The 23,202-nt window shown below is 37.9% G+C and overlaps 3 protein-coding genes and 1 non-coding gene across 8 annotated transcripts; all 4 read left to right on the forward strand.

The window, feature by feature from the left end:
* The first annotated feature begins 343 nt into the window (after window positions 1–343).
* LOC133739217 (probable CCR4-associated factor 1 homolog 7) lies at window positions 344–1,940 on the forward strand. The gene is made up of 2 exons (XM_062166954.1): window positions 344–566; window positions 673–1,940. Exon 2 carries the CDS (start codon window positions 896–898, stop codon window positions 1,718–1,720), a length of 825 nt encoding a protein of 274 aa, XP_062022938.1. The 5' UTR covers window positions 344–566; window positions 673–895; the 3' UTR covers window positions 1,721–1,940.
* Window positions 1,941–3,353: 1,413 nt separating this feature from the next.
* LOC133736284 (cytochrome b561, DM13 and DOMON domain-containing protein At5g54830) lies at window positions 3,354–7,121 on the forward strand. The gene has a single exon (XM_062163736.1). The coding sequence runs from the start codon at window positions 3,692–3,694 to the stop codon at window positions 6,407–6,409; it is 2,718 nt and encodes a 905-aa protein (XP_062019720.1). The 5' UTR covers window positions 3,354–3,691; the 3' UTR covers window positions 6,410–7,121.
* An 86-nt stretch (window positions 7,122–7,207) lies between these two features.
* Window positions 7,208–7,280, forward strand: TRNAF-GAA (transfer RNA phenylalanine (anticodon GAA)). Its single transcript has one exon. It is a non-coding gene; the product is annotated as a tRNA-Phe (tRNA).
* A 1,855-nt stretch (window positions 7,281–9,135) lies between these two features.
* Window positions 9,136–22,149, forward strand: LOC133736458 (CHD3-type chromatin-remodeling factor PICKLE-like). Of its 5 annotated transcripts, none has more exons than XM_062163945.1 (32): window positions 9,149–9,284; window positions 10,054–10,137; window positions 10,251–10,400; window positions 10,524–10,661; window positions 10,754–10,908; window positions 11,165–11,326; window positions 11,500–11,741; window positions 11,846–11,941; window positions 12,031–12,167; window positions 12,248–12,460; window positions 12,542–12,649; window positions 12,986–13,036; window positions 13,135–13,234; window positions 13,842–13,984; window positions 14,092–14,195; window positions 14,427–14,565; window positions 14,693–14,862; window positions 15,667–15,733; window positions 15,815–15,937; window positions 16,031–16,140; window positions 16,237–16,318; window positions 17,635–17,832; window positions 18,141–18,303; window positions 18,397–18,502; window positions 18,791–18,862; window positions 19,425–19,489; window positions 19,590–19,666; window positions 19,868–19,998; window positions 20,533–20,881; window positions 21,166–21,286; window positions 21,389–21,462; window positions 21,581–22,149. In XM_062163945.1, the coding sequence occupies exons 3-32, from the start codon at window positions 10,254–10,256 to the stop codon at window positions 21,860–21,862; spliced, it is 4,125 nt and encodes a 1,374-aa protein (XP_062019929.1). In that variant the 5' UTR covers window positions 9,149–9,284; window positions 10,054–10,137; window positions 10,251–10,253; the 3' UTR covers window positions 21,863–22,149. The 5 variants fall into 5 exon arrangements, with proteins under 5 accessions (XP_062019927.1, XP_062019929.1, XP_062019931.1 ...); XM_062163947.1 differs by having other exon boundaries at window positions 10,054–10,128; XM_062163946.1 differs by having other exon boundaries at window positions 9,168–9,284; window positions 10,060–10,137.
* The last annotated feature ends 1,053 nt before the right edge of the window (window positions 22,150–23,202 follow it).

Raw genomic sequence — 23,202 nt, forward strand, 5'->3', positions numbered from 1 at the left:
TTAAGCCGTTACAGTTAGCCTAATTAATGAAGAAATGTAGCAAAAGCCTCCCCGAAAGTATTGATTGGTCTATCACTTCAAATTTTAACGAATTCAGCTGAGAATATAATTGACAAAGTCGGCCTATCATTTCACAAAGTAAAATTCTAAATGATACAGCTTTGACACATAAATAACACGGTACTGATAACTTTTGTATTTATAAGGTAGCATACTGTCAATCAAATGATTTAGAAAGGGTGATCATGATAAAAAAAAACACAAAATAAAAAATTTCAACCCAATAATGCATTGCAGACCCTAGCAAACGCCGTCGTTTCAGCGTCAATGGACGATACGCAGTCGTTTCGTGTGAGCTTCATCCATTCAGTTGCAGTTATCGGGCCCCCGTCCCTCACAGTCGTTAAGAACCCACCCTCCAGTAAAGGTCTGAAGCCACGTTCTTGCTCACCCTCCTCTTTCTCCTCTGGGTTCGTTGACCTACAATTTCCTAACCGGAGACCCCCAAATCACTGTTCCCAACTCCCAGATCCGTTATTCTCAACCCTCAAACTCACACATCCAAGGTCAGATCTCTGTTCCCTCCTGCTAATCACTACGCTTCTCACTATTACTCTCTTTAGTCACTGCTTTTCTTCTTTAATTCACGCCTTCTTTCTCTCTCTGTTTCAGATCCGAGAACTGCAGCGACTCAATCTGGAAGATCTTCACTTCAGGTTCTGAGGTTCTGTCTGCTTGTTATATCTTGTTTATTTGGGTTTGGTCTAGATCTGGTTGAAAGCTGGAAACTTTCTTAATCCAAGTTGAGGTTTTCGTTCTTGAGCGATTAGGGTGTGTTTAAAGATCTGGGTCTGAGAGTATTGGTCGCTGTGTTGCTTAATTTGATAGATTGGAAATGTCAATTTTGCCGAAAGGGGATTCGATTCAAATCCGGGAGGTGTGGAATGATAATCTTGAGGAAGAGTTTCATATAATCCGTGGTATTGTTGACAAGTATAACTATGTTGCTATGGATACCGAGTTCCCTGGGGTGGTTCTTCGCCCTGTGGGGGCCTTTAAGAACATCAGTGATTACAACTATCAGACCCTGAAAGACAATGTTGATATGTTGAAATTGATTCAGTTGGGCCTCACTTTCTCGGATGAGAATGGGAACCTGCCTACTTGTGGAACCGAAAACTTTTTCATTTGGCAGTTCAATTTCCGCGAGTTCAATGTCACCGAGGACATCTTTGCCAGCGATTCCATTGAGTTGTTGCGTCAATGTGGGATTGACTTCAAGAAGAACAGCGAGAAGGGTATTGATGTGAATCGGTTTGCTGAGCTTTTGATGTCTTCAGGGATTGTGTTGAATGATGCTGTGCATTGGGTCACCTTCCATAGCGGGTATGATTTTGGATACCTGCTCAAGCTATTGACTTGTAGGAGTTTGCCCGACACGCAAGCCGGTTTCTTTGATTTGATCAAGATATACTTCCCAATGGTGTATGATATCAAGCATTTGATGAAGTTTTGCAACAGCCTCCATGGTGGGTTGAACAAGCTTGCAGAACTGTTGGATGTGGAAAGAGTTGGTGTGTGCCATCAAGCAGGCTCGGACAGTTTGCTTACAGCTTGCACCTTTAGGAAATTGAGGGATACCTTCTTCAGTGGCTCTACCGAGAAATATGCAGGTGTTTTGTATGGTCTGGGTGTTGAAAATGGACAGAGTACTAATTGAAAGAAAATAATTGTCAAAAAGATTGATGAATATTTGTAGACTATTGAGTGTGAGACATGTAGCATTTCCTTGTACACTGTTCGCAAAAGAGTTGCTGTTTTAGTTTTAACTTGTCATCTTTGCTTGCTTGTAACTGAAACCTTAACTGGTTCTGTAGCGTTGAGTTTCTTGTAAATTATTGCAGTTAGTGTTTCAATAAAAGTTTCCGTTTAATGAGTCACTTTCCCCAGTGAACTTGCTTCATTAGCTCTTTCCCTCTTTCTCTTCAGCCTGTGCATTTCTTTTCTGTCTTGGAAGGCTATGCATTCTTGTTCTTTGCTTCTCTTGGATAATTTGTAATTCTGCAGTTATTTATAAGGTGCTAGTTGTTCTTTGATCAATTATCATGCATGTATCTTCCTTAAATATCTGTATGCAAGTATGGGGGCAGCAGTGAGATACCTTCATGTCATTTCGTTGGTGCATAATTTGAACAGAGTAGTGAGTGAACAAAATGAAGGGAAGCTGGCAGAAGCAGCAGATTATCTGTGGTCTGAATCTTCTCTAAACTCAAATCTGTCGTCTGTGTTGCACATATGGTATAACGAGGTTTTGGTTAATCGTAGTTCTCATTAACAAGAATCCCAAATGTATGAACAGCAACAATTGTTTCGCTCATTTGTAGTTTCATACTTAAAAATAGGGTTTTGCGGACGTTTTAAGTCTTCTAATTCGCTGAACAGAATAGTGCTGTAATCAAAGCATTGTCTCTGTAACATTGTGGCTGAACAAGTATAGAGTCGGCAGAACTCGTGGTGCCTAAAGAAGAAGCAGTTATTTAGAAAATCTACAGGCTGCAGTTCAAGTGCAGAAATTGATTCACCGGAAAGCTTCTAGTTTTCTCCGGTAATTCTGTCATTTAGCAGAAGTGCTCATCTGTGCTGATTGGCCAATGGGAAGTCTGAAAAGACAACAGTTAGTTTCTGATTGGCTTGTGCGCCCTTTAGGTTGTGACTACCACATTGGGTGGCGTTGACGATGAAAATCACAGGCTGTTGATGCATTTCTTACTAACGAAACATCAAGCAAAACTGCACAAGGCTTAAATATTGGCATCTCATGATCTCAAATTCGAAGACTTCGAGGTTATTGCTTATAGTAAATAACGTCCGCATAAGACAAGGTCTACAATTTTTTTTTTTTTTTTTTTTTCCAAAAGCTACGTCCAATAACATAGTGTTGGTCTTGGTAGATAATCAAATCAAAAGCATTTCATTCATGCTCATGACTATTTGTCTCGTGGCTCGAGTTTCTGATTTAAGTGCAAAGTTCTGGATTCAACTCATCATGTAACAGTTGTTTTCCACGCGAAAATTCTTTTACACATGATGGTGCAAATTCACATTCAACAATTATGCAATTTCAATCCTCCATGTATGGAGTCAGTTATGTTAAACGCTGTATACCGAAGACCTTCCGACGCGCTGAAGCCTTGAAAATGAAGCATATGTTTCTAGAATTTATATTTGCTCGGTCTCTAATTTAAGATGAGAACGTATAAAACGAACCAATACCATAAAATACATGAAAAATGTATAAACATAACGAATACCATGTATGAGTATGAGCAATAACGATAGACACCTGGCCACCGAATAACAAATAGTTCGTGGATCTAAATGAAATTGTTCCCAAAAAACTTCAAACTCCAGAGAGAACGTGGCGCACCAAAGTGCCACTCCGCAACGCAACGCAACAAGTCACCCCATTTTCTCTTGTTTACTCTTTTACCCAACAAAGCAACCACTGAATAACCGGAGCATCACCGGCGAGCCTCCGCCTCATCTCTCTAGTTTCGCCGATCAACATCACCAGGTGTGATTCTGTCATTCTCTCTCTTTGAATTCCTGTTTACACATAGCAACTGCTGATTGGATCCCCAAACTCCCGAAAACCAAAGATCCGATCTGGATCCGGATCTCCACACCCCTCATGCCTCGCAAGCCCACCGCCACCATCTTCCTAGGGTTTCTCCTCCTCCTTACATTCTGCCATGCCGATCCGGGTTCCAATTGCCCCAAAACCAGCCCTCTCGTCAACTTGGAATCGCAATTCAAAATGCTCCAGCACCAGCTCAGAGGCTCCGTTAAGATAATCGACGATTGCTCCTTCCAGGTTTCCAATTTCGACATGCTCTCCGGCTCCGACGTCCACTGGTGGGGCGCCGTCGCCCCCGATTTCAATAATCTCACCGCCGGCTTCGTAATCTCCGACCAGAAGCTCAACGAGACATACAAAAGCGCGAGCTTCACTGTGCGCCTGAGGGACAATGTCACCTGGAATCAGATCCAAGTCCTCGCCGTCTGGGACCTCCCCACCTCCTCCGACTTCGGTCACATCGTGCTCCGGGATGTAGTAAACAGATCGTCCGGCAGCTCCGATTTGGCTCCTTCTCCGTCGCCGGCGAGCGATTCAGGGAATGGGACCGGTCAGGTTCACACTGAGCCGACTATGTTGGTGAATTGCAAGAGTTTGTCCGACGATTTTAGGGTTAGATGGACACTGCGTCCTGAGGAGAATGTGATTGACATTGGGCTGGAGGCTGCCACCGGGTCGACGAATTACATGGCTTTCGGGTGGGCCCGCCCGAATATCACACACCAGTTTATGCTCGGAGCTGACGTGGCCGTCGCCGGATTCAAGGAGGACGGAATGCCGTTTGTGGATGATTTTTACATCACAAAGTACAGCGAGTGCACCGTGTACAAGGACGGCTCCGTCAAAGGGGTGTGCCCCGATACAAGATACGAAGGGACGGCCCCGAATGGCTTGGTGAACAATACCAAATTGGTTTACGGCCACCGGAGGGACGCCGTGTCGTTTATTAGGTACCAGAGGCCGTTGGAATCAGCTGATAAAAAGTATGATTTGGCGGTGAAGCATACCGAGAAAAGGACGGTGATTTGGGCCGTGGGGCCGATCAGGCCACCGGATACTCTTCAGCCTTACTATCTTCCCCAAAACCATGGGGGACCCCAGGATGTGGTTTATGGCCATTTGGAGCTCAATGTGTCTGAGCATGTGGATGACTGTTATGGTCCTATAGAGGCCGATGACAAGGAGGATCAGCACCTCATTATTGCGGATGCAAAGGCCCCGCTTGTGGTTACTTCCGGCCAGGCAGTGCATTATCCAGACCCTCCGAACCCTTCAAAGGTTCTTTACATTAACAAGAAAGAGGCTCCGGTGTTGAGAGTTGAAAGAGGGGTGCCGGTCACGTTTTCAATACAAGCTGGGCATGATGTTGCTCTCTACATTACTTCAGATCCTCTTGGTGGGAATGCTACACTGAGGAATGCAAGCGAGACTGTGTATGCTGGAGGATCGGAAGCTCAAGGAGTTCAAGCCAGTCCCAAGGAGTTAATTTGGGCACCAGACAGGAATACCCCAGACCTAGTGTACTATCAATCTCTTTATGACCAGAAAATGGGATGGAAGGTACAGGTGGTTGATGGGGGTCTGTCAGATATGTATAATAACAGTGTGATTTTGGATGATCAGCAAGTTACCTTATTTTGGACACTGGCACATGATTCTATATCTATTGCAGTCCGGGGTGAGAAGAAAAGTGGTTTCGTGGCAATAGGATTTGGTAGGGGAATGGTGAACAGCTATGCTTATGTGGGTTGGATTGATAATATTGGCAAAGGGCGGGTAAATACTTACTGGATTGATGGAAAGGATGCCTCGAGTGTGCATCCAACACATGAGAATTTGACATACGTGAGGTGCAGGTCAGAAAATGGGATCATTACGTTCGAGTTCACTCGTCCTTTGAAACCATCATGTGGTAAGAGTGATAAGCCCGAGTGTAAAAACATAATTGATCCAACTACTCCTCTTAAAATTATATGGGCAATGGGTGCTACATGGACCGATGATCATCTTAGTGATCAAAACATGCATTTTGCCACCAGCAGTAGGCCTATAAGGGTGCTGCTTATGCGTGGTTCTGCAGAGGCAGAGCAGGATTTACAGCCAGTATTAGCAGTGCATGGATTTATGATGTTTCTCGCTTGGGCTATCTTGCTTCCTGGTGGAATACTGGCGGCTAGATACTTAAAACATGTTAAGGGTGATGGTTGGTACCGGATTCATGTATACTTGCAGTACTCAGGTTTGGTAATCGTTCTACTTGCCCTTCTTTTTGCCGTTGCTGAGCTCCGTGGTTTCTTTTTCGGCTCATTACATGTTAAATTTGGAACTACGGCTATACTTTTGGTTTGTATGCAACCAGTGAATGCATACCTAAGGCCAAAGAGACCAAATAATGGAGAGCTGGTTTCCTCAAAAAGGCTTCTATGGGAGTATCTTCATGTGATCGGGGGCAGATCTGCCATTGTAGTAGGTTTTGGAGCACTTTTCACAGGACTGAAGCATTTAGGTGATAGATATGGCGGCGAAAATGTTGATGGACTAAATTTAGCTTTGATAGTTTGGTTCTTGATCTGTGCATTGATAGTAATATATCTGGAATACTATGAAAGGCAAAGAAGGAGGAATAGAAGTATCGGCAGAAGCAATTGGGTGCTGGGGAACCTTGAGGAGGATGACTCTGTTGATTTGTTGAGCCCAAATGGAATACATTCAGAGAAAGAATCACATACATCAGGAAGAATGGAAGTTCAATTAGAGCCTCTGAACAGATAGGTAGATAGATAGTTATTCTTTGATATGAGCTCCTGCTCTTCACCGATTTTGAGAGTTTTCTCACATATATGGGGAATACAAGGCCTGTTTACTTGCTTCAAAGGTCTTTTTGCTTTGTCAAAGGGAGGTTCATTCGATGATCGCCACATTCAGCTCCATCCAACCATTTATTCTGGAGACTATTCACCCCATGACATGCGCTCTTTGTATACTTGATACATCTTTTTACACAGTGGAAGGTTATATCATATATGTTGCCTTTTATTATAAAACGTAAGCAGAGTCAGGTTGCGCCGGACGGTAGCTTAGAATGTTTAGTTTAGATTTCTGAAATGCTTTTCAGGCATTTGAAAGAAGAGTTTCTAGGATAAATGGAAGCAGTTTTCCTGTAAAATATGAAGCTGCATAATACTTTGCAACCTACATCAGGTGCTTGCTGCTCTTTCTGACCATGTCGTTTTTCTTCTCTTGCTTTTGAGTCCCCGTTGAGAAAATAAACAATTTCGCCTTCGGCATTTGATGAATGCTAAATTTTGTATTTTGGGGTTCAAAGGGAGCAAAACTTCATATAGTTGAATTTCTTGAACTTGGATTCTGGCACTCTGTTATCCTCGTGTGATTAAGACCTCATGTGTAGTCTTGGCCTCTGCAGAGTAATAACATCTGAGTTTGGACATGTTACTATTAATTATGATAATGTTTCAGTTGTTCATTGTTGAACTCGTTAAAGTTATTTACTGGAAATTGTAAATCACAAGCCAAAGTTTAATTTTTCAAGTGTTTGATTAACCACCAGTCGCGGGGATAGCTCAGTTGGGAGAGCGTCAGACTGAAGATCTGAAGGTCGCGTGTTCGATCCACGCTCACCGCATTTTTTATTTTTTATTTTCAAGTTTTATTTTTTTATTTTTTCCCTTATTATTGTTTTTTTCTTTTTAAAGTTTTTTTTCTTCTTTTTTTCCTTTTCTGTAGATATTGTATTGAAGTGACTTGGATATGCTTAAGATTTATATCTTAATCAAGCTTCAAATTATTATGAGATTATGATGTAGATAACATGTATTCTGCTTGGATGATACAAAATTTATCCTCAAAAGGAGAACTCCTCATTTTCATAGTTGAGCATGAAAGGAAAACTCATTAATTTTCACATATGAGCAGAGGAGGAAAACTCATAATTTTCACATATGAACATAAAAGGAAAATTCATCATTTTTGCATGTGAGCATGATTTGGGGGCATTAATTACTCCTAAAAAAGCTAAGAAATCCAGCCTGAGTTATTAGTTTGCCTTCTTTGTTAAAACCTTGTTGTCACAAACTTGGCATACAAACACGTATTTCATATGAGGGGAGCCATTATAATGAGGATCACTAAAATAAGGACTAATTGAGAACTTCCTAATCAACGGTTTTGGAGACTCACTTTTCGATTACATTACAGCAAATCAACCGTTATATATTTATGTATGCATGAGCAGATCACTTCTGAAAATTTTCTTTCAAATTGCTAATCGTTAAGGTATCGAACTAGATCAAATCAATTGATGAACCAAATCTGTCAAACATGAACCGTTCATGTTTATAACTGATAAATCACGATTTTCAATTTGGTTGAAAAATTGCATAAATGATTTACACATAAATATCTAAACATCTAATGGTTGATTTGCGAAAATGTGATTGAAAAGTGGATCTAACACAAAAATCTTTAACTAGTCCTCATTTTAGTGGTCCTCATTAGAATGACTCGCTTTATATGGGTACAATTTTAGAATATTTGTAAAACGGTCCATAAGGATTTTAAGTAATTTTTTTTCCTATGAGCTTCCCGTATTCATAGTTTTCTCAACTTTTTTATTTGGGTACTTAGGAAAGTGCTTACAAGACCTTGTGATGAACTGTGAAGACACAAATCATGAAATAGATGCATGCATTTGCAGAGTTGTAAGTATTGAGAAATTTGCATTCATATTGTTGGACGTGAAAATTAGTAAAGCATTAACTAAATAAACTTGATGTTACAAACTTGTTAATTTTCAAAGCGGAACTCCGCTCTGGATAGAATCTGTATATATATATATATATTCTCAGTGGGATGTGCCAAACACTTGACACACGTACATTGTACATTTGGTTTATAATCATAATTACTGCGCACGTTACTTACCACACACGTAACATAATCGACACAAAAAAATGGGGCGTGCTTCTAAAAGTAAAGTATATTGCGAGATCGTCGCAAGAAGTAGCATATTTTAATTAAAGTGAACACATATTTATTGAAAACGTAATAAAATTCATCCGATCATGCAAAATCAATTATAAACTTTTATTATGTAAATTTTTCTCTTCTTTCAACCGACTATAACAATGAGAATATCATTCATAAGACAAGATAAACCTAATTTCAAGCCAAAGAAAACGTCATTGCCCGAACAATTATTCATAAAAGAGCGAAGTAAATCAACAAAAACTTTCTGCATTAGGGTTTAATGGTAAATGCTCTGCAAAATTCACATCTCATTTCTAAGAACAAAAAAACCATGCTTTACAGAACGTTTTCCACCAAAGTTTTGATATTACCATACACTCACATGGCACCCAAGTGGCATCATCACTAATTCACTACACAACCCCTGTTCTTCCACCAAATTATATTTTCATCCCCAAAACAATAAGGTAAATCTGGTTCGAAGCCAAGGCTATATAACCCCCCAGTAAATCAACAAGGTCACGCTAAATCCTCGAGTGACGACACCGCCTTTCACATTGTTTTTTTTTACCCCTCTTTCAGTTTATCGAACCCGCTCGGAACTCTGGTTCTCGGAGCTCAGGGAATTCAGGCATTTGGTCCCCAGATCCATTAAACTCCGGTAACTCTCTCTAATTCGTTTTACATTCAGCTCACTCTTACCATTCATTCACACACAGAGCACTTCACTAGGTCTCAACCTAAGAAATGGTGGTCCAATTCTGAATTTTGTGTCTTCAATTCGCAGTCTGTTAGGCGGAGTTGTCAATGACGTTGAATTATAATCATGCTTTGGGTTCAAATTCAATACGTTTAATTATAGTTAAAGAGCTGGAATGATTTAGTTCTCTGGATGTTGCTAACAACTTGATTGAATTAGATGGAATTCTTAGACTGTAGGAAGACAAGTCTCAAGTCTTGGCATTTGAATTAGATTGCTGTGTTGGTAAGCTTATATTATGAATATTGTCTGCAAGTATATATAGATAATTGTTGTTCTGAGTTTGTGTTTGTGGTGAGGTTGTTTGGAACCTGTTGGATGTATAGAAATTCCAATTAAGGCTGGTCGTCACTAGTTTGATGCGTGGACTTGTGGTACTAGTATCAAGGAAGGCCAAGGCTATGTGGTTTGGTCTGGGTTAGGTATATTACAAATGAAGCACTGCCATTTTGTGGTTATTGCTGCCAAGTGCTAAGGATAATGAATCATCATGATTCAAGACTTACTTTTGTTGGCACTGATTTATGCTTTGTTTAATTCAAGGAAACATGGAGTTGTGTCTTCTTGTGAAAGTTAGTGGTTCATTGAAACTATTTACATGATTCATGATTGGTCGAAAATGCTATATAGGTCGCTCGGCCCTAGAAAGTTACTGACTTAGAATTGTCAGGTTTAGGATTTCCAGTGACCCAAGGCTTGATCAACTAAGGTGGAAGCTTGGAGATTTCTTAAGTGTGGATTCCAGGTGGTGGGGGTGGGGGACTCACTTACGCCTCGCTACAGCTTTCTCCCATATTTTCATTTTAGCATTGCATGACTATTTGCATATCATTGAATGCTGATTCAATATCTACTCTCACTCTGCAGAATATGAGTAGCTTGGTTGAGAGGCTGCGCACTCGATCAGACCGAAAGCCAATTTATAATATTGACGAGTCTGACGATGATGGTGATTTTGGGACTGGAAAACCTGGAAGTGCTCAGGAAAAGTTTGAGAAGATTGTTAGGACTGATGTGGTTTGTTTATCACTTCTTTGATAACTAATAATACTTTCAAGTCTATTGTGTTGCCATAGTTTGTTTCAATTTACAAATTACAACAAGTATTTTCTTATACTTTTTCTTTTTCGGGGTATGTAGAAAGATAATTCCTGTCAAGCGTGTGGGGAAAGCGAGAATCTTATGGAATGTGAGACATGCAACTATGCATATCATGCTAAGTGTTTACTTCCCCCGTTAAAGGCTCCTCTCCCTGACAGCTGGCGATGTCCGGAATGTGTATGTTTCCTTGCCTACTTTTGCTTCTATTAAACCAGCTACAGATGAAATGCTTTGGTGATGGCTGAGAACAAAATTTCCTATGTTTGCAGGTGAGCCCTCTGACTGACATCGACAAGATTCTGGATTGTGAAATGCGACCTACTGTGGCCGATGATAGTGACGCCTCAAAGCTGGGTTCAAAGCAAATTTTTGTTAAACAATATCTTGTGAAGTGGAAGGGATTATCATATCTACATTGCACATGGTAAATTGTTAATGGTTTCAGCTTATCTCTATGTAGAGGGGTTAAATCTGTTTGCTGGATCTCTTATACTCTCTTTAAGAATAGTGGCTGGCTGACATTAAGGTTCTCTCACTCTGAAAACCATCCCTAAATGCAAGCTGGTTGTCTTTCGTGCGACTCTGGAAAATTCTATTTCCATTTTGGGTAGTAAGCTAGTTTTACGTGACAATTGTCAGTTTGAGAATTTCCATTTACCTGCCAAATTATTTTCTTTCAGGATTCCTGAGAAAGAATTTTTCAAAGCGTTCAAGACGTACCCACGTCTAAAGCAGAAGGTTAACAATTTCAATCGTCAAAGTTCTTCAAATAATAACACAGATGATGAATTTGTTGCCATTCGACCCGAATGGACAACTGTTGATCGGATCCTTGCTTGCAGGTCCCGTTTCTAACTTCTTTTGTCTATTGAGTACCAATATCATTTGCCCACGAAAACGTTTGTATGCTTCAGTTCATTTGAAATTCAAATCAATATGAGGTGGTTAATGGGAAGACCTCAGTGCTGTATGGGAAGTCTAGAATGTTAGTAATGCTTCTTATTGGATTCTGCAGGGGCGACGATGAGAAGCAATATCTTGTAAAGTGGAAAGAACTTCCTTACGATGAATGCTATTGGGAGGTGGAGGCTGATATCTCGACATTTCAACCAGAAATAGAGAGATTCCATAAAATACAGTCTAGATCTCAGAAATTGTCTGGTAAGCAGAAGAGTAGTCTTAAAGATGCTCTCGAACCAAAAAAGAAGCAGAAAGAGTTTCAACAGTTCGAACACAGTCCTGAATTTCTTTCTGGAGGTATCATTTCTGTCTGTTATGAACTTTGAATCTGGCTTGCTTCACTCTTCCTCTGCGATTTATTTTGACTATGGACGCCTGAGTGCTTCCTGGTGTAAATAAAGGTACACTGCATCCCTATCAGCTTGAAGGTTTGAACTTCTTACGTTTCTCCTGGTCCAAACAAACTCATGTCATACTTGCAGACGAGATGGGACTTGGTCAGTATATATATTATTTTACCCTGTGGCATAATTTTCTTTCCTAATAGCTGAATTTTACCAACAGCTTGAGATTTATTTGGTTGCAGGCAAAACTATACAGAGTATAGCTTTTTTAGCATCTCTCTTTGAAGAGAGAGTCTATCCACATCTAGTGGTGGCTCCACTTTCAACATTACGAAATTGGGAACGGGAATTTGCAACATGGGCACCTCAAATGAATGTTGTAAGTGCATTGAATGTTCATATGATCTATCATCAATCATCAATCAAATGTGATTCTGAATAAAAGTTCACTTGGTCCAGGTTATGTATGTTGGCTCTTCCCAAGCCCGTGCGGTCATACGTGAATACGAATTTTACTTCCCCAAAAATCACAAGAAGATCAAGAAAAAGAAATCTGGTCAGATCAGTGGGGAAAGCAAGCAAGATAGGATCAAGTTTGATGTCCTTCTCACATCATATGAGATGATTAACTTGGACTCTACATCACTGAAACCGATAAAGTGGGACTGTATGGTAATTTTCTGTTGCTCTATATGTACATTCCATACATATCTTAATATTTGGTTTGTGCCTAATGCTGACATCGATATGTAGATTGTTGATGAAGGCCATCGTCTCAAAAACAAGGATTCAAAATTGTTTTCATCATTACAGCAGTACTGGACTAATCATCGCACATTGCTGACTGGAACTCCTCTTCAGGTTGATTATGTAGTGTCTTGTGTGATAGATATGCTTTCCCTTATATTGCCCTTTCTAATACTTTCTAACAACTATCCTGTCACTGTGAAAAGATTGAACTATTCTAGTTACGTTTACAATTTCTTTTTGGGTACAATGCTGATTTGGTTTGTTTCTCAATTTATCGTTCTTTTGTGCCTTAGGGTTTTCTGGGTGTCGCAAAACATAGTCAGCTTGATTTTGTTTGTGTTCTTTGTGTGTTCTCTTATGATTTAGCTGACATAAATAAACTAGTTGCATATATCAAAGTTATTCATTCCAAACTTACTTGTGGTCACATGTGTTATACAATTTCAGAACAATCTGGACGAACTTTTCATGCTTATGCACTTTCTCGATGCTGCCAAGGTGAGTATGAGCCATGCACTTTATGAAATTGAATTTAGCTAATTGGAAATAAATGCCTTTTTGTATTTCATACCTTTTCATGTGTACTTTACATGCAGTTTGCAAGTCTAGAGGAGTTCCAGGAAGAGTTTAAGGATATAAATCAAGAGGAGCAGATCTCCAGGCTTCACAAAATACTTGCTCCTCATCTTCTTAGAAGTATAAATTCAAAACTCTATCAAGCGTAACGTGCCCTACTAATAACATATGCACATATGATTTCCTTAGATGCATCACTTATAGTTATACACTCTGTGAGCTTTGTTATTTGAGTCTTTCTTTTTGTTTCTTGAAGACATCCTGACTAAATATGAAATTTTTGGTCTGGAACAATTTTGCATTTTGGATCTTCAAGAAAATTTTGGAACTCTATTAATGTGGTTCAATTTTTGGTTTTATTGTGGCTTATTTTCAGTCTTCTTTTATTTTTTATCACCCCACACTCCAACCCATTCATATCAACACATGCCATGAATATCCGGACTTCTTTATATTATTAGTTCTTAGTTTTGCATTTCATGAAAGATAACAGTTAACATGGTTTCTTATGTTAAAACCCTAAGACGTGAAAACATTTGTCGCTGATACCCGTTGAACACATTGCTGCCTTGTGTATTTTCTGTAGTTCTGTTCACTTTGATGTAGTTTAATGTTTAATATGTGTAGTGGTTGGTACTGCGTTTAAGTTTAATTGCTTTAATTTCTTCTAACCAATCTAGGGAAAAATTGCTGAATTGTGTGTGGAAATTGGTTATTGGTACTGCAGGGGTGAAAAAAGATGTCATGAAAGAACTACCTCCTAAGAAGGAACTTATATTACGCATTGAATTAAGCAGCAAGCAGAAAGAATATTACAAAGCAATTCTGACTCGTAACTATCAGATACTGACTCGTCGTGGTGGTGCACAGGTAACTTTGCGGGATGTAGTTAAATGAAACTCTTACTTCTTCTTCCTTCTTTTTTGCCCCCCCCCCCCCCCCCCCCAACAAACAAAAGCCTAACAAGTGGTTATCAGATATCTCTTATCAATGTGGTCATGGAATTGCGCAAGCTCTGTTGTCATGCTTATATGCTAGAGGGAGTCGAACCGGACATAGAAGATGCCAATGAATCTCACAAGTAATTTTGTTTCTTGCCTAAAGTTGGTTTGTTTTGTAAGGAGTTGGTGAATTTATTTTGATGAAGTTCATAATGCTGTAGTAGATTATTCCAGTCTTCTGCTTGGGTTGAAAATAGTGTCTGAATTTTTTAAATTCATAGAATGTTATTCTATTAAGTATTAACTACATTTGTGCATTCTGAGGTGGTGTTCTGAGATATGTGGTTCCACTTTCTTTTACCATTTGGCAGACAACTTTTGGAATCTTCTGGAAAACTGCAAGTATTGGACAAAATGCTGGTGAAACTTAAGCAGCAAGGGCACAGGGTGCTTATCTATTCACAATTTCAACACATGTTGGATTTGTTAGAAGACTACTGTACATACAAAGTATAAACGCATAGTTATTTTGCTTTTTCTCTACATTCTTATATATTAGCATCTAGTTTTGCAGAATGAAATAGTCGGTAACTTTTCTGGTTATATCTAACAGTTCTAAAATTTTCAATTTTTTCAGAAATGGCAGTATGAACGAATAGATGGTAAAGTTGGTGGAGCTGAGAGACAAATAAGGATAGATCGATTTAATGCCAAAAATTCTTCCAGGTTTTGCTTTCTGCTTTCCACTAGAGCTGGGGGCTTGGGCATAAACCTTGCAACTGCTGACACAGTGATCATATATGATAGGTAAGTATTTAAACTATACTAACATTTTCTTACCTCTTTGAAATCCTTCAAAAAGTTTTATCATGGAACTAGTGGGGGACACAGGAATATATATACACGGGGGCAAATATTTTTATATTTTTTAAATGAACACAAAATAAAACTACAACAAATGTTTCAATTTTTGTATAATGATAATATTTATAATCAATACATATCCCAGAAAACAAAAGCATTTACAATCAATCCATACATTTGCAATCATACATTTCCTTGCACAAAAAGTTCAGTACTTTCACAGCAGAACAGAAACAGTGCTGTTCAGTATATTTATAGTTGACCTCTGCAAAGTGAGAAGATGAAGAACTAACTGACCTGCAATATAGGAAGCAATAGTTGTTTGAATTAAGTAAGAGTCATATTATAGGCTATCTTTGCATAAATCCACAAATTTGGGGCTGAATTGCTGTAAAAAAGTTTATTCAAGAGAGAGAGACTCGGATTGCATTTTTTAAATGAAAAAAAGACATAGAGCTTCTCAATCTTTGTTTAAAGATAGATATTTTTTTGTCTATTGAAATTACATATCCATTCAAACTTTTGCCTCTTATCATAAATATACTATTATATATGCCTAAGCTATAGATATGATCATATGGGGGCCAAATAGCTTAGGTAAGAAAGTCCAATATTTCACTGGGTGCAATGGCCCCCACTCGTCCTATGTTGCGTCTGCCACTGCATGGAACTCTGAAATCATTTTAAATAAAAGATATGAAGGAAGTATTTAGGACAGAGTTTAAGGAATATAAGTTCGGTCTGCAGTGATTGGAATCCTCATGCTGATCTACAAGCTATGGCTAGAGCTCATCGACTTGGGCAAACTAACAAGGTTAGATTTAATACTTCAAATGGTATCTATTATTCTTTTTTGTTTTGTTTCAGTCTTATAAAAGGGGTTTTGGGGGTGCAGGTGATGATTTATAGGCTAATAACACGAGGAACGATTGAAGAAAGAATGATGCAACTGACTAAGAAGAAAATGGTATTGGAGCATTTGGTTGTTGGAAGGTTAAAGGCTCAAAACATCAACCAGGTTTGCAAATATCTTAATTATTAATTGGAGCAAAAGCATTATGTTCCAATGAAATTTGATCAAAGTTTTAAAATGGTTCTAACTTCACTTTAGGAAGAGCTCGATGACATCATTAGATATGGATCCAAGGAGTTATTTGCTGATGAAAATGATGAAGTAGGAAAATCCCGTCAAATTCATTATGATGATGCCGCGATAGATAGGTAAATTTTGTAGCAAGCTTTAATTCTCTCGATTGACAGCTAGTAGATGTATGTGCCGAACTTATTTATTTATGCTTCTTGTTTCTTTGTTGATAGATTACTTGATCGTGAACAAGCTGGGGATGATGATGCTGTGTTGGAGGACGAAGATGAAGATGGATTTTTAAAGGCCTTTAAGGTATATATTTTATGATTTTTAAGGTCATTAAGTTTATAGTTTATATGCATAAGACGCAGTGGTGATGTGCATAAAGCTTAATTCCTTAGCAGCACACGTATTGTGTTTAGTTGTTTTCTATTGCTTAAACTGTTTGATAGTGATGATAGCATAATGTGCTGGGGCTTAGCCGTTAAAGAAAGTAGTGTTTGTTTTGGTAACTCAAGGTATCAGCTTAATATATTAAGCATGGTAGTTTGTCAGGCCATTTCTTTTACTTTTTACATAGTGTTTTAGATGAGCTTGGACCATTGTATACTAGCAGAATATGTATATTTGGTTGAGTCACATACGATAGCTGTATCTTAATGTAGGGATAATTACAAATTTGTACACAATCTGGTTCTCTGTGGTACTATATGATTAAATTTAATGCTGTAGCATTTAGATTGTCTTTTAGTATTTCACAAAGGAAGACATGCTATGTGCAATCTTGAAGTGGTTCTAATTTTGACCGTCTCTGGAATGATCATATCTATACTATTATTAAGAGTGAGTTTTTTCCCCATTTTTGGCCAAAACTTTCCGTAACAGTGATAACACCCTCTTTCACTTAGGGAAAAAAATGGGGGCATTACAGTAATTAACAAAATAATATATTAATAAAAGATATCATAATTTTTTTTTTTTTTTCTCTGCCTCTCCACAGCAGATTTCTAGTTATTAGAATCAACTGTTTGATTGCGTGATATGGTAAATATGGCATAATTGTAATGGTTCATTTTTTCTCTTTCCTTTTTTCCCCATTTGGGGCAGGGGGGTGGTTGTAATACTCTTGATTCTTTACCTTCTTTGTCCATTTTATCATGATTTTCTTTCCTTATATACATAAATGTGCTGTATTCTAATAAATTTTTTTTAGTCAAATACTTACAGTATATATATGAAGGTAAATAGAACAAAGCTACCTATCATAATATATAAATATAATAAAGGGGCGGTGGTACACTCATCCCTCGTTGGTTCGTCCCAGAAATTTGTTTTCTCTGAACTGCTTTCTGATGAGATAGCTTACCATCATGTAGAGGAAAGAGATATTCATCTGTGTATTGTTGGAGTCTGAAGTTTCTGTCTGTAGAAATTGCTAACTTAGTCTGGAGTTCTCCTTCTGTCATGTTTAGTCATCAAGGGTTGCTACATTTGGTAGTTCCTTGGTTTTATATAGGCAATAACAGGCATCTTTATTGTTTAATCTCATTCCCTCTGTTTCCTGATTTGTTTTCTTTTGTTAAACTTCTTTCCTCCTAAACTAAATATACCTGCATCATGTGCCATAGGTTGCAAATTTTGAATACATTGACGAAGCAGAGGCCGTAGAAGAGGAGGAACCAGAAAAGGCTGCAGTGGACAGTAGACCTACAGAAAGCGTTTCAGAGAAGACAAATTTCTGGGAAGATTTGTTAAAGGACAGATATGAAGTGCATAAAGTTGAAGAATTTAATGCTTTAGGCAAAGGGAAGAGAAGTCGTAAGCAGGTATTTCTTCAAGTTGCTGATTTATTTATTATTTATTTTTGTAAGAGAGATGTGCTTTTGCTGCGAAACTATATGGGGATCTGATTGTGTGTGCTTGCATCATGGGGCATGTTCTTTGAACATCATCTTAACTAATCTACATATATATAAATTCCTCTGTTTTAATTATTATTATTATTATTTTAATAATCCAAATTCTCAATTTAGTTGGTAAAAAAGGTGTAAAGATACTATTAGACATGCCAAAAAGTGCTGTTAAAATCTTAGTCTTTATGGATTTGTATCAATTACGTATTGAATTTGTTCAGATGGTATCTGTTGAAGAAGATGATCTCGCTGGTTTGGAAGATGTAAGTTCTGATGGAGAGGATGATAACTATGAAGCTGAAGTGACGGATGGCGAAACAGCTTCCTCTGCACCTCTTTCTGGAACTCTTTCTGGGAGAAAGCCTAATAAAAAGAGAAGTCGCGGTATATTGACAGACATGGTAGTGTATTAATAATTTGACAAATAGTTGATCTCATGCTGATCATCTTTCCACTTTGAAATAAATTATTTTGCAGTGGATAGTGCAGAACCCCTTCCTTTGATGGAAGGAGAAGGAAGATCATTCAAAGTCTTGGGTTTCAATCAAAATCAGAGGGCTACATTTGTACAAATTTTGATGAGGTACCGTTTAAACTTGTATTTTTTTTTTCCAGTGCTTGTGCATATATTTTATGTTTATCCATTAATTGCCTACCCTCCTTACCTCCCATTTCGATCTATATACATTCTGACGGTGAAAGTGGTTGTTTCTACGAATCTATTGAAATTGTCTTGTGTTTATTTTGTATGACAAGAATGTCTGGAATGTATCCAGCTTGTGGGGCTGCGGCTCTGTGATAGCGGTGTGTCGACGTTTCAAATAATCTTGTATATAATTCTTCTGACAAGAATTTGTGGAACACCCTGCAGGTTTGGGATGGGGGATTATGATTGGAAGGAGTTTGTAGCACGCATGAAGAAGACATATGAAGAAATAAAAGCGTAACTTCTCTTTCCTACTTACATCTATACTACAGTGGGACACATGGATAAATACTATATGATTGGATCTGTTCTTCATATTTTGTTAGCTGCTACCATATACAAATTTCCCAGTTTTTTCTATGAAAATCATGGAAGTAAAAGGCCAATTTCTCCTTAACCTTTATATTTGCATCTTATATTAGAAGTTAATAGAAAATGGCTGTATTCTTGATCCTTATTTATGGTCTCCTGTTTAACTGACTGCACCTATAACATAAGGTACTGATGCAAATAGATATTGCTTGGTGGGAATTCTCTTCTGTTGGTATGTTGGCATGCAAATGGGATATTCTTTTTGTACAGTTCCTCAGGTCTCATATTCATTTCAGTGTGACACTAGTAAATTCCAATGGCTTCATGTTACGTACTGATATTACTTTTCTATTATCTTACATTCATCTGTATCATATCCCTAAACAAGGAACACACTATTTCTCTGTATTATCGGAGACAAAATACATGTACATATTCTTCGAGTACTGTGGGTGTGTTTTGATATTTTTTTTAAATTTCATTTCAGTTATGGTACTCTATTCTTGGAACACATAGTTGAACAACCATTAACAGACTCCCCAACCTTTTCAGGTAATAATCCTTGGAAATCCCGTCATTCTTATCTGCCCTTTCTTTATATGTTTACTCTCAATATTTTACCATTCTGACAAAGAAAGTATTACTGTTATAGATGGTGTCCCTAAAGAAGGACTCAGGATACAAGATGTACTTGTTCGGATTTCTGTTATGTCTATGATTCATCAGAAAGTAAGTTTTAGCCACATGTAATACTAATTTCATTTTCATGTATGCAATATTGTCTTTGGATTTCCAGTATTTCGATATATTCTAACCAAGTAAAGAGGATTATTTACTAATCTACGTTTATTTTTTTATCTATAGTGTGTTTCCACCAACCTTTCATCCCATTGGATTTTTCTTTGTTTTTTCTTTCTTTCTTTGGTATAGGCGAAGTTTGCAACAGAAAATCCAGGCGCTCCTTTGTATGAAGATGACATCATGTTCCGTTACCCAGGACTGAAGGGTAGCAAATATTGGAAGGAGTATCATGATGGAATATTACTGCGTGCCGTATTAAAGTAAGAATTTATCGTATGATTTTTACTATTGCTGTTGCTTTTTCTGCAATTTGTTTCTGCATCTATTTGCCTGTCTGCATGATGTAAAAAACTAAACATACATAGCATAGTGTCAAAGGCAAAACTTACAAAATATAACCCCATAGATCAATATGAGCTCTCTGCCTCTCTTACATTCATATGTACGTCAATCATTCTGTGTGTTAATGTCTTGTTAGCAGAATAGCAGCACATGTATTGATTATCTACCGAAGTGTGCTTCACATAATCCGGGCAATACTTCTTAACCCTAGCAGCACACTATATACATTACATTTAATTTTCCTGGACCATATTGAAAGTGGGAGGCATGATTAACTCATTCTGCATCTAGCTTTAGATGTTGTAGTGGCCAGCACTTTCATTTATGCTGAAACTGAGTCGTTTATGCCAATCTGATTTTTTTAATGTTCTTGGGACATTTCTCCAGAGTTGTCAGTTTAAATATACAGTATGGACATTCTTCACTTACTGTTTTTGTTCTTGAATCACAAGGCATGGCTATGGAAGATGGCAAGCTATTGTTGATGACAAGGACCTGGGGATTCAAGAAGTTATTTGTCAGGAGTTGAATCTTCCTTTTATGAATCTTCCTGTCCCAGGGCAGGTTAAAGCACAAAATACTGAAGCACCTGGTAACGCTGCTGGAAATGGTAATGGAAATGACATAGGAGAAAATGTAGTTCAGGGAACCATTGATCCAGTAAACCAACCTCAATCATATCAAGAGTCTTCTACGTTGCATCATTTTAGAGATATGCAAAGAAGATTGGTAGAATTTATCAAGCGAAGAGTGCTTCTCTTGGAGAAAGGCAACAATGCAGAAGCCCAGAAAGAATACTTTGTAAGTTTATATTGTCTCTTGTTACCTGCATGTGGGCAAATTGTCCAGTGTGTTGGAGCATATTGGAAAATAGCTTAAACTATTACTGCTTTTATAAATATCATTGCTTTTGTTATAACTCCCAAGGTTCTCATAAAATCTATCCAGAAATTTAATAGTTTAAGGTTATGAAATCGGAACTATGATGTATAATTTCCATTCTGAAATAGAAGAAAAGCGAGGAACATGATCCTTTGATTTGATTTTGGCTCCTGAATTTTTGTTCACTTCAATTATTTTCTCAGGATGAATTGTATGCAAATGAGATTGCGGAGCTTGAGAAGGAAACCATGGGGACAAATCTGCCATACACTGGGGAGACTGATAAGCAAATGGGCGATCAGTTGCCAAGAGTTGAAGAAATCGGTAAGTGCAGTCTGTTTCTTGAATCACTTCCTGGTAGATCAAAATCGGTATTTTCTTTCTGCCTTGATTTGCTCAGTGACAACTGATATTCATGCCTTGCAGGTTCGGAAGAAATTTTAGCTGCAGCTTGTGACAACGATCCAGATCGTTTAAAATTGCCTCAGCTTTATAATGAGGTAAATTAATTTATTATTGGACATAATTTTGTCGATGGCTTTGAGCATATTGACCTTGACCGTATCACAATAACATGTCAGATTTGATATATTTGTCTTCTTCCTATTCTATTGGTAGATGTGCAAACTAGTGGAAGGAACTGCCCCTCAGTCACTGCAGACTTCTTTTGAAACTATCTGCGAAGACATACTAAGCAGGACTCGCACCCCTGTGCAACAAAATCCTCCTACCTCAGCACAGCCAACACTAAATGCAGATAGACAACCAGGAGATGAGTCAAAGAGCAATCTTGTAGTCCCTGAATCACCCTCTGCACAAGATAATGCTGCCGAAGTTCAAATGAGAGATTTGGCAACAGAACCCAAGCCCGAAACTGTCCCTGAAACAGCAGATGAATAGTGAAATTCCTTGTGATGTTCCTGCTCCTGGAGGTTCGTGTTTGCCTCAAGACAGGTCCCACAGTGCCCGAAAACGCTGGAAATGTTGTTGGGAAGCATCAACTAAATGTAGTGATGTTACCGTATACCTTTCTTGTTGATCATAGCTTAGGCGATCAAAAGTATCTAGCTCAGCTTTTCAAAAAAAATAAAAAAAGTATCTAGCTCAGAAATATCTGGAAAAACAGCTGTCCCATCTTTTATCAAATAATAAAAGCAACTTATTTTCCCCTCAATATTAATATTTCATATGTGAAATTACTCTTAAAGTTAGTTTTTTTAAAATGGTTTTATAACGGTTGCTTTTGTTTTGGTCTTCAAAATTTCAAATCCAACTACTTGTCGTTATCTAAATTGGACCCAAAAATCTTTAAAAACAGACTTAACCTGGTCTTTATATATGGTGTGGATGCTGAGATTATCATATTATTCGATATGAATAGCAACTACCACTATTGATTCGTGGTTAACTTATCTCACCCACATGTACTATAATCAAACTATATTATGGTCATGATGATTCATATGAAATGATCAAGTAGTATAAAAGTATGATGTGTTTGTGGTTGTGCCAAAAACAAACAAATAATTTATATTTGAGGACAAATTTTATTTATGCGTGATCTATATATTTTAATAAATAAAAATTTGATGATCCTAAACAGTCCACAATTGAAACTTGAAAGTAGAAGCATCCAGCATTATAGAAATCTAGTTAGACAATCATGTACGAGTAGTTGGCTTTCACAATTCAAAAGTGTAGCATGGGATCATGATGCAAAGGTGTTCAAGAGCCCCACTTGTCCCATACTCCCTGAACCAGCTAGTTATGGCCGGCCAATTAAGTATGAATCATCCTTCAAATTAAATTCTTACTTTTTTCTGGTCTGAACTCTGAAGATAAAGTCTCACTTTGGGTACAGAAGAGTAGTGTGAGTGTGAGTGTGAGTGTGCCTATGTCCACAAATATAATAATATATATTTGTGGTACCTACGTTTTGTATGTTTTATGTTGGTTTGTTCCTTTTTTTTTCCGAATTTTGAATCCAATTGACAAATTGGGCTCAATCTGGGCTGTGAGGCCGCGAGATTAAAGACTCAGATTTTGTGAGTTTCATCCAAATTTCTGATATTTCTAAAAATATTGCGATATCTCGAAAATATCGCACGAAATTATCATGGTATATTAAGATAATATCGTCAAGCGGGAAAAATGAAAATTTCGCCAATATTTTAAGTCCTTAGTTATATTTTGTATGTATATACGAAAATACGTTTTGTATGTATTTTGTTGGTTTGAGT

The sequence above is a fragment of the Rosa rugosa genome, chromosome 3, assembly GCF_958449725.1.
Source record: "Rosa rugosa chromosome 3, drRosRugo1.1, whole genome shotgun sequence".
NCBI lineage: Eukaryota > Viridiplantae > Streptophyta > Magnoliopsida > Rosales > Rosaceae > Rosa > Rosa rugosa.

What these genes read in the sequence shown, in the direction of transcription:
- LOC133739217 (XM_062166954.1), top strand. Translation starts at nt 896, where the DNA reads ATGTCAATTTTGCCGAAAGGGGATTCGATTCAAATCCGGGAGGTGTGG.
- LOC133736284 (XM_062163736.1), top strand. Translation starts at nt 3,692, where the DNA reads ATGCCTCGCAAGCCCACCGCCACCATCTTCCTAGGGTTTCTCCTCCTC.
- LOC133736458 (XM_062163943.1), top strand. Translation starts at nt 10,254, where the DNA reads ATGAGTAGCTTGGTTGAGAGGCTGCGCACTCGATCAGACCGAAAGCCA. An exon ending in GATGCCAATGAATCTCACAA is followed by an intron (nt 14,196 to 14,426) that starts GTAATTTTGTTT and finishes ACCATTTGGCAG; the next exon opens with ACAACTTTTGGAATCTTCTG. An exon ending in GACTTGGGCAAACTAACAAG is followed by an intron (nt 15,734 to 15,814) that starts GTTAGATTTAAT and finishes TTGGGGGTGCAG; the next exon opens with GTGATGATTTATAGGCTAAT.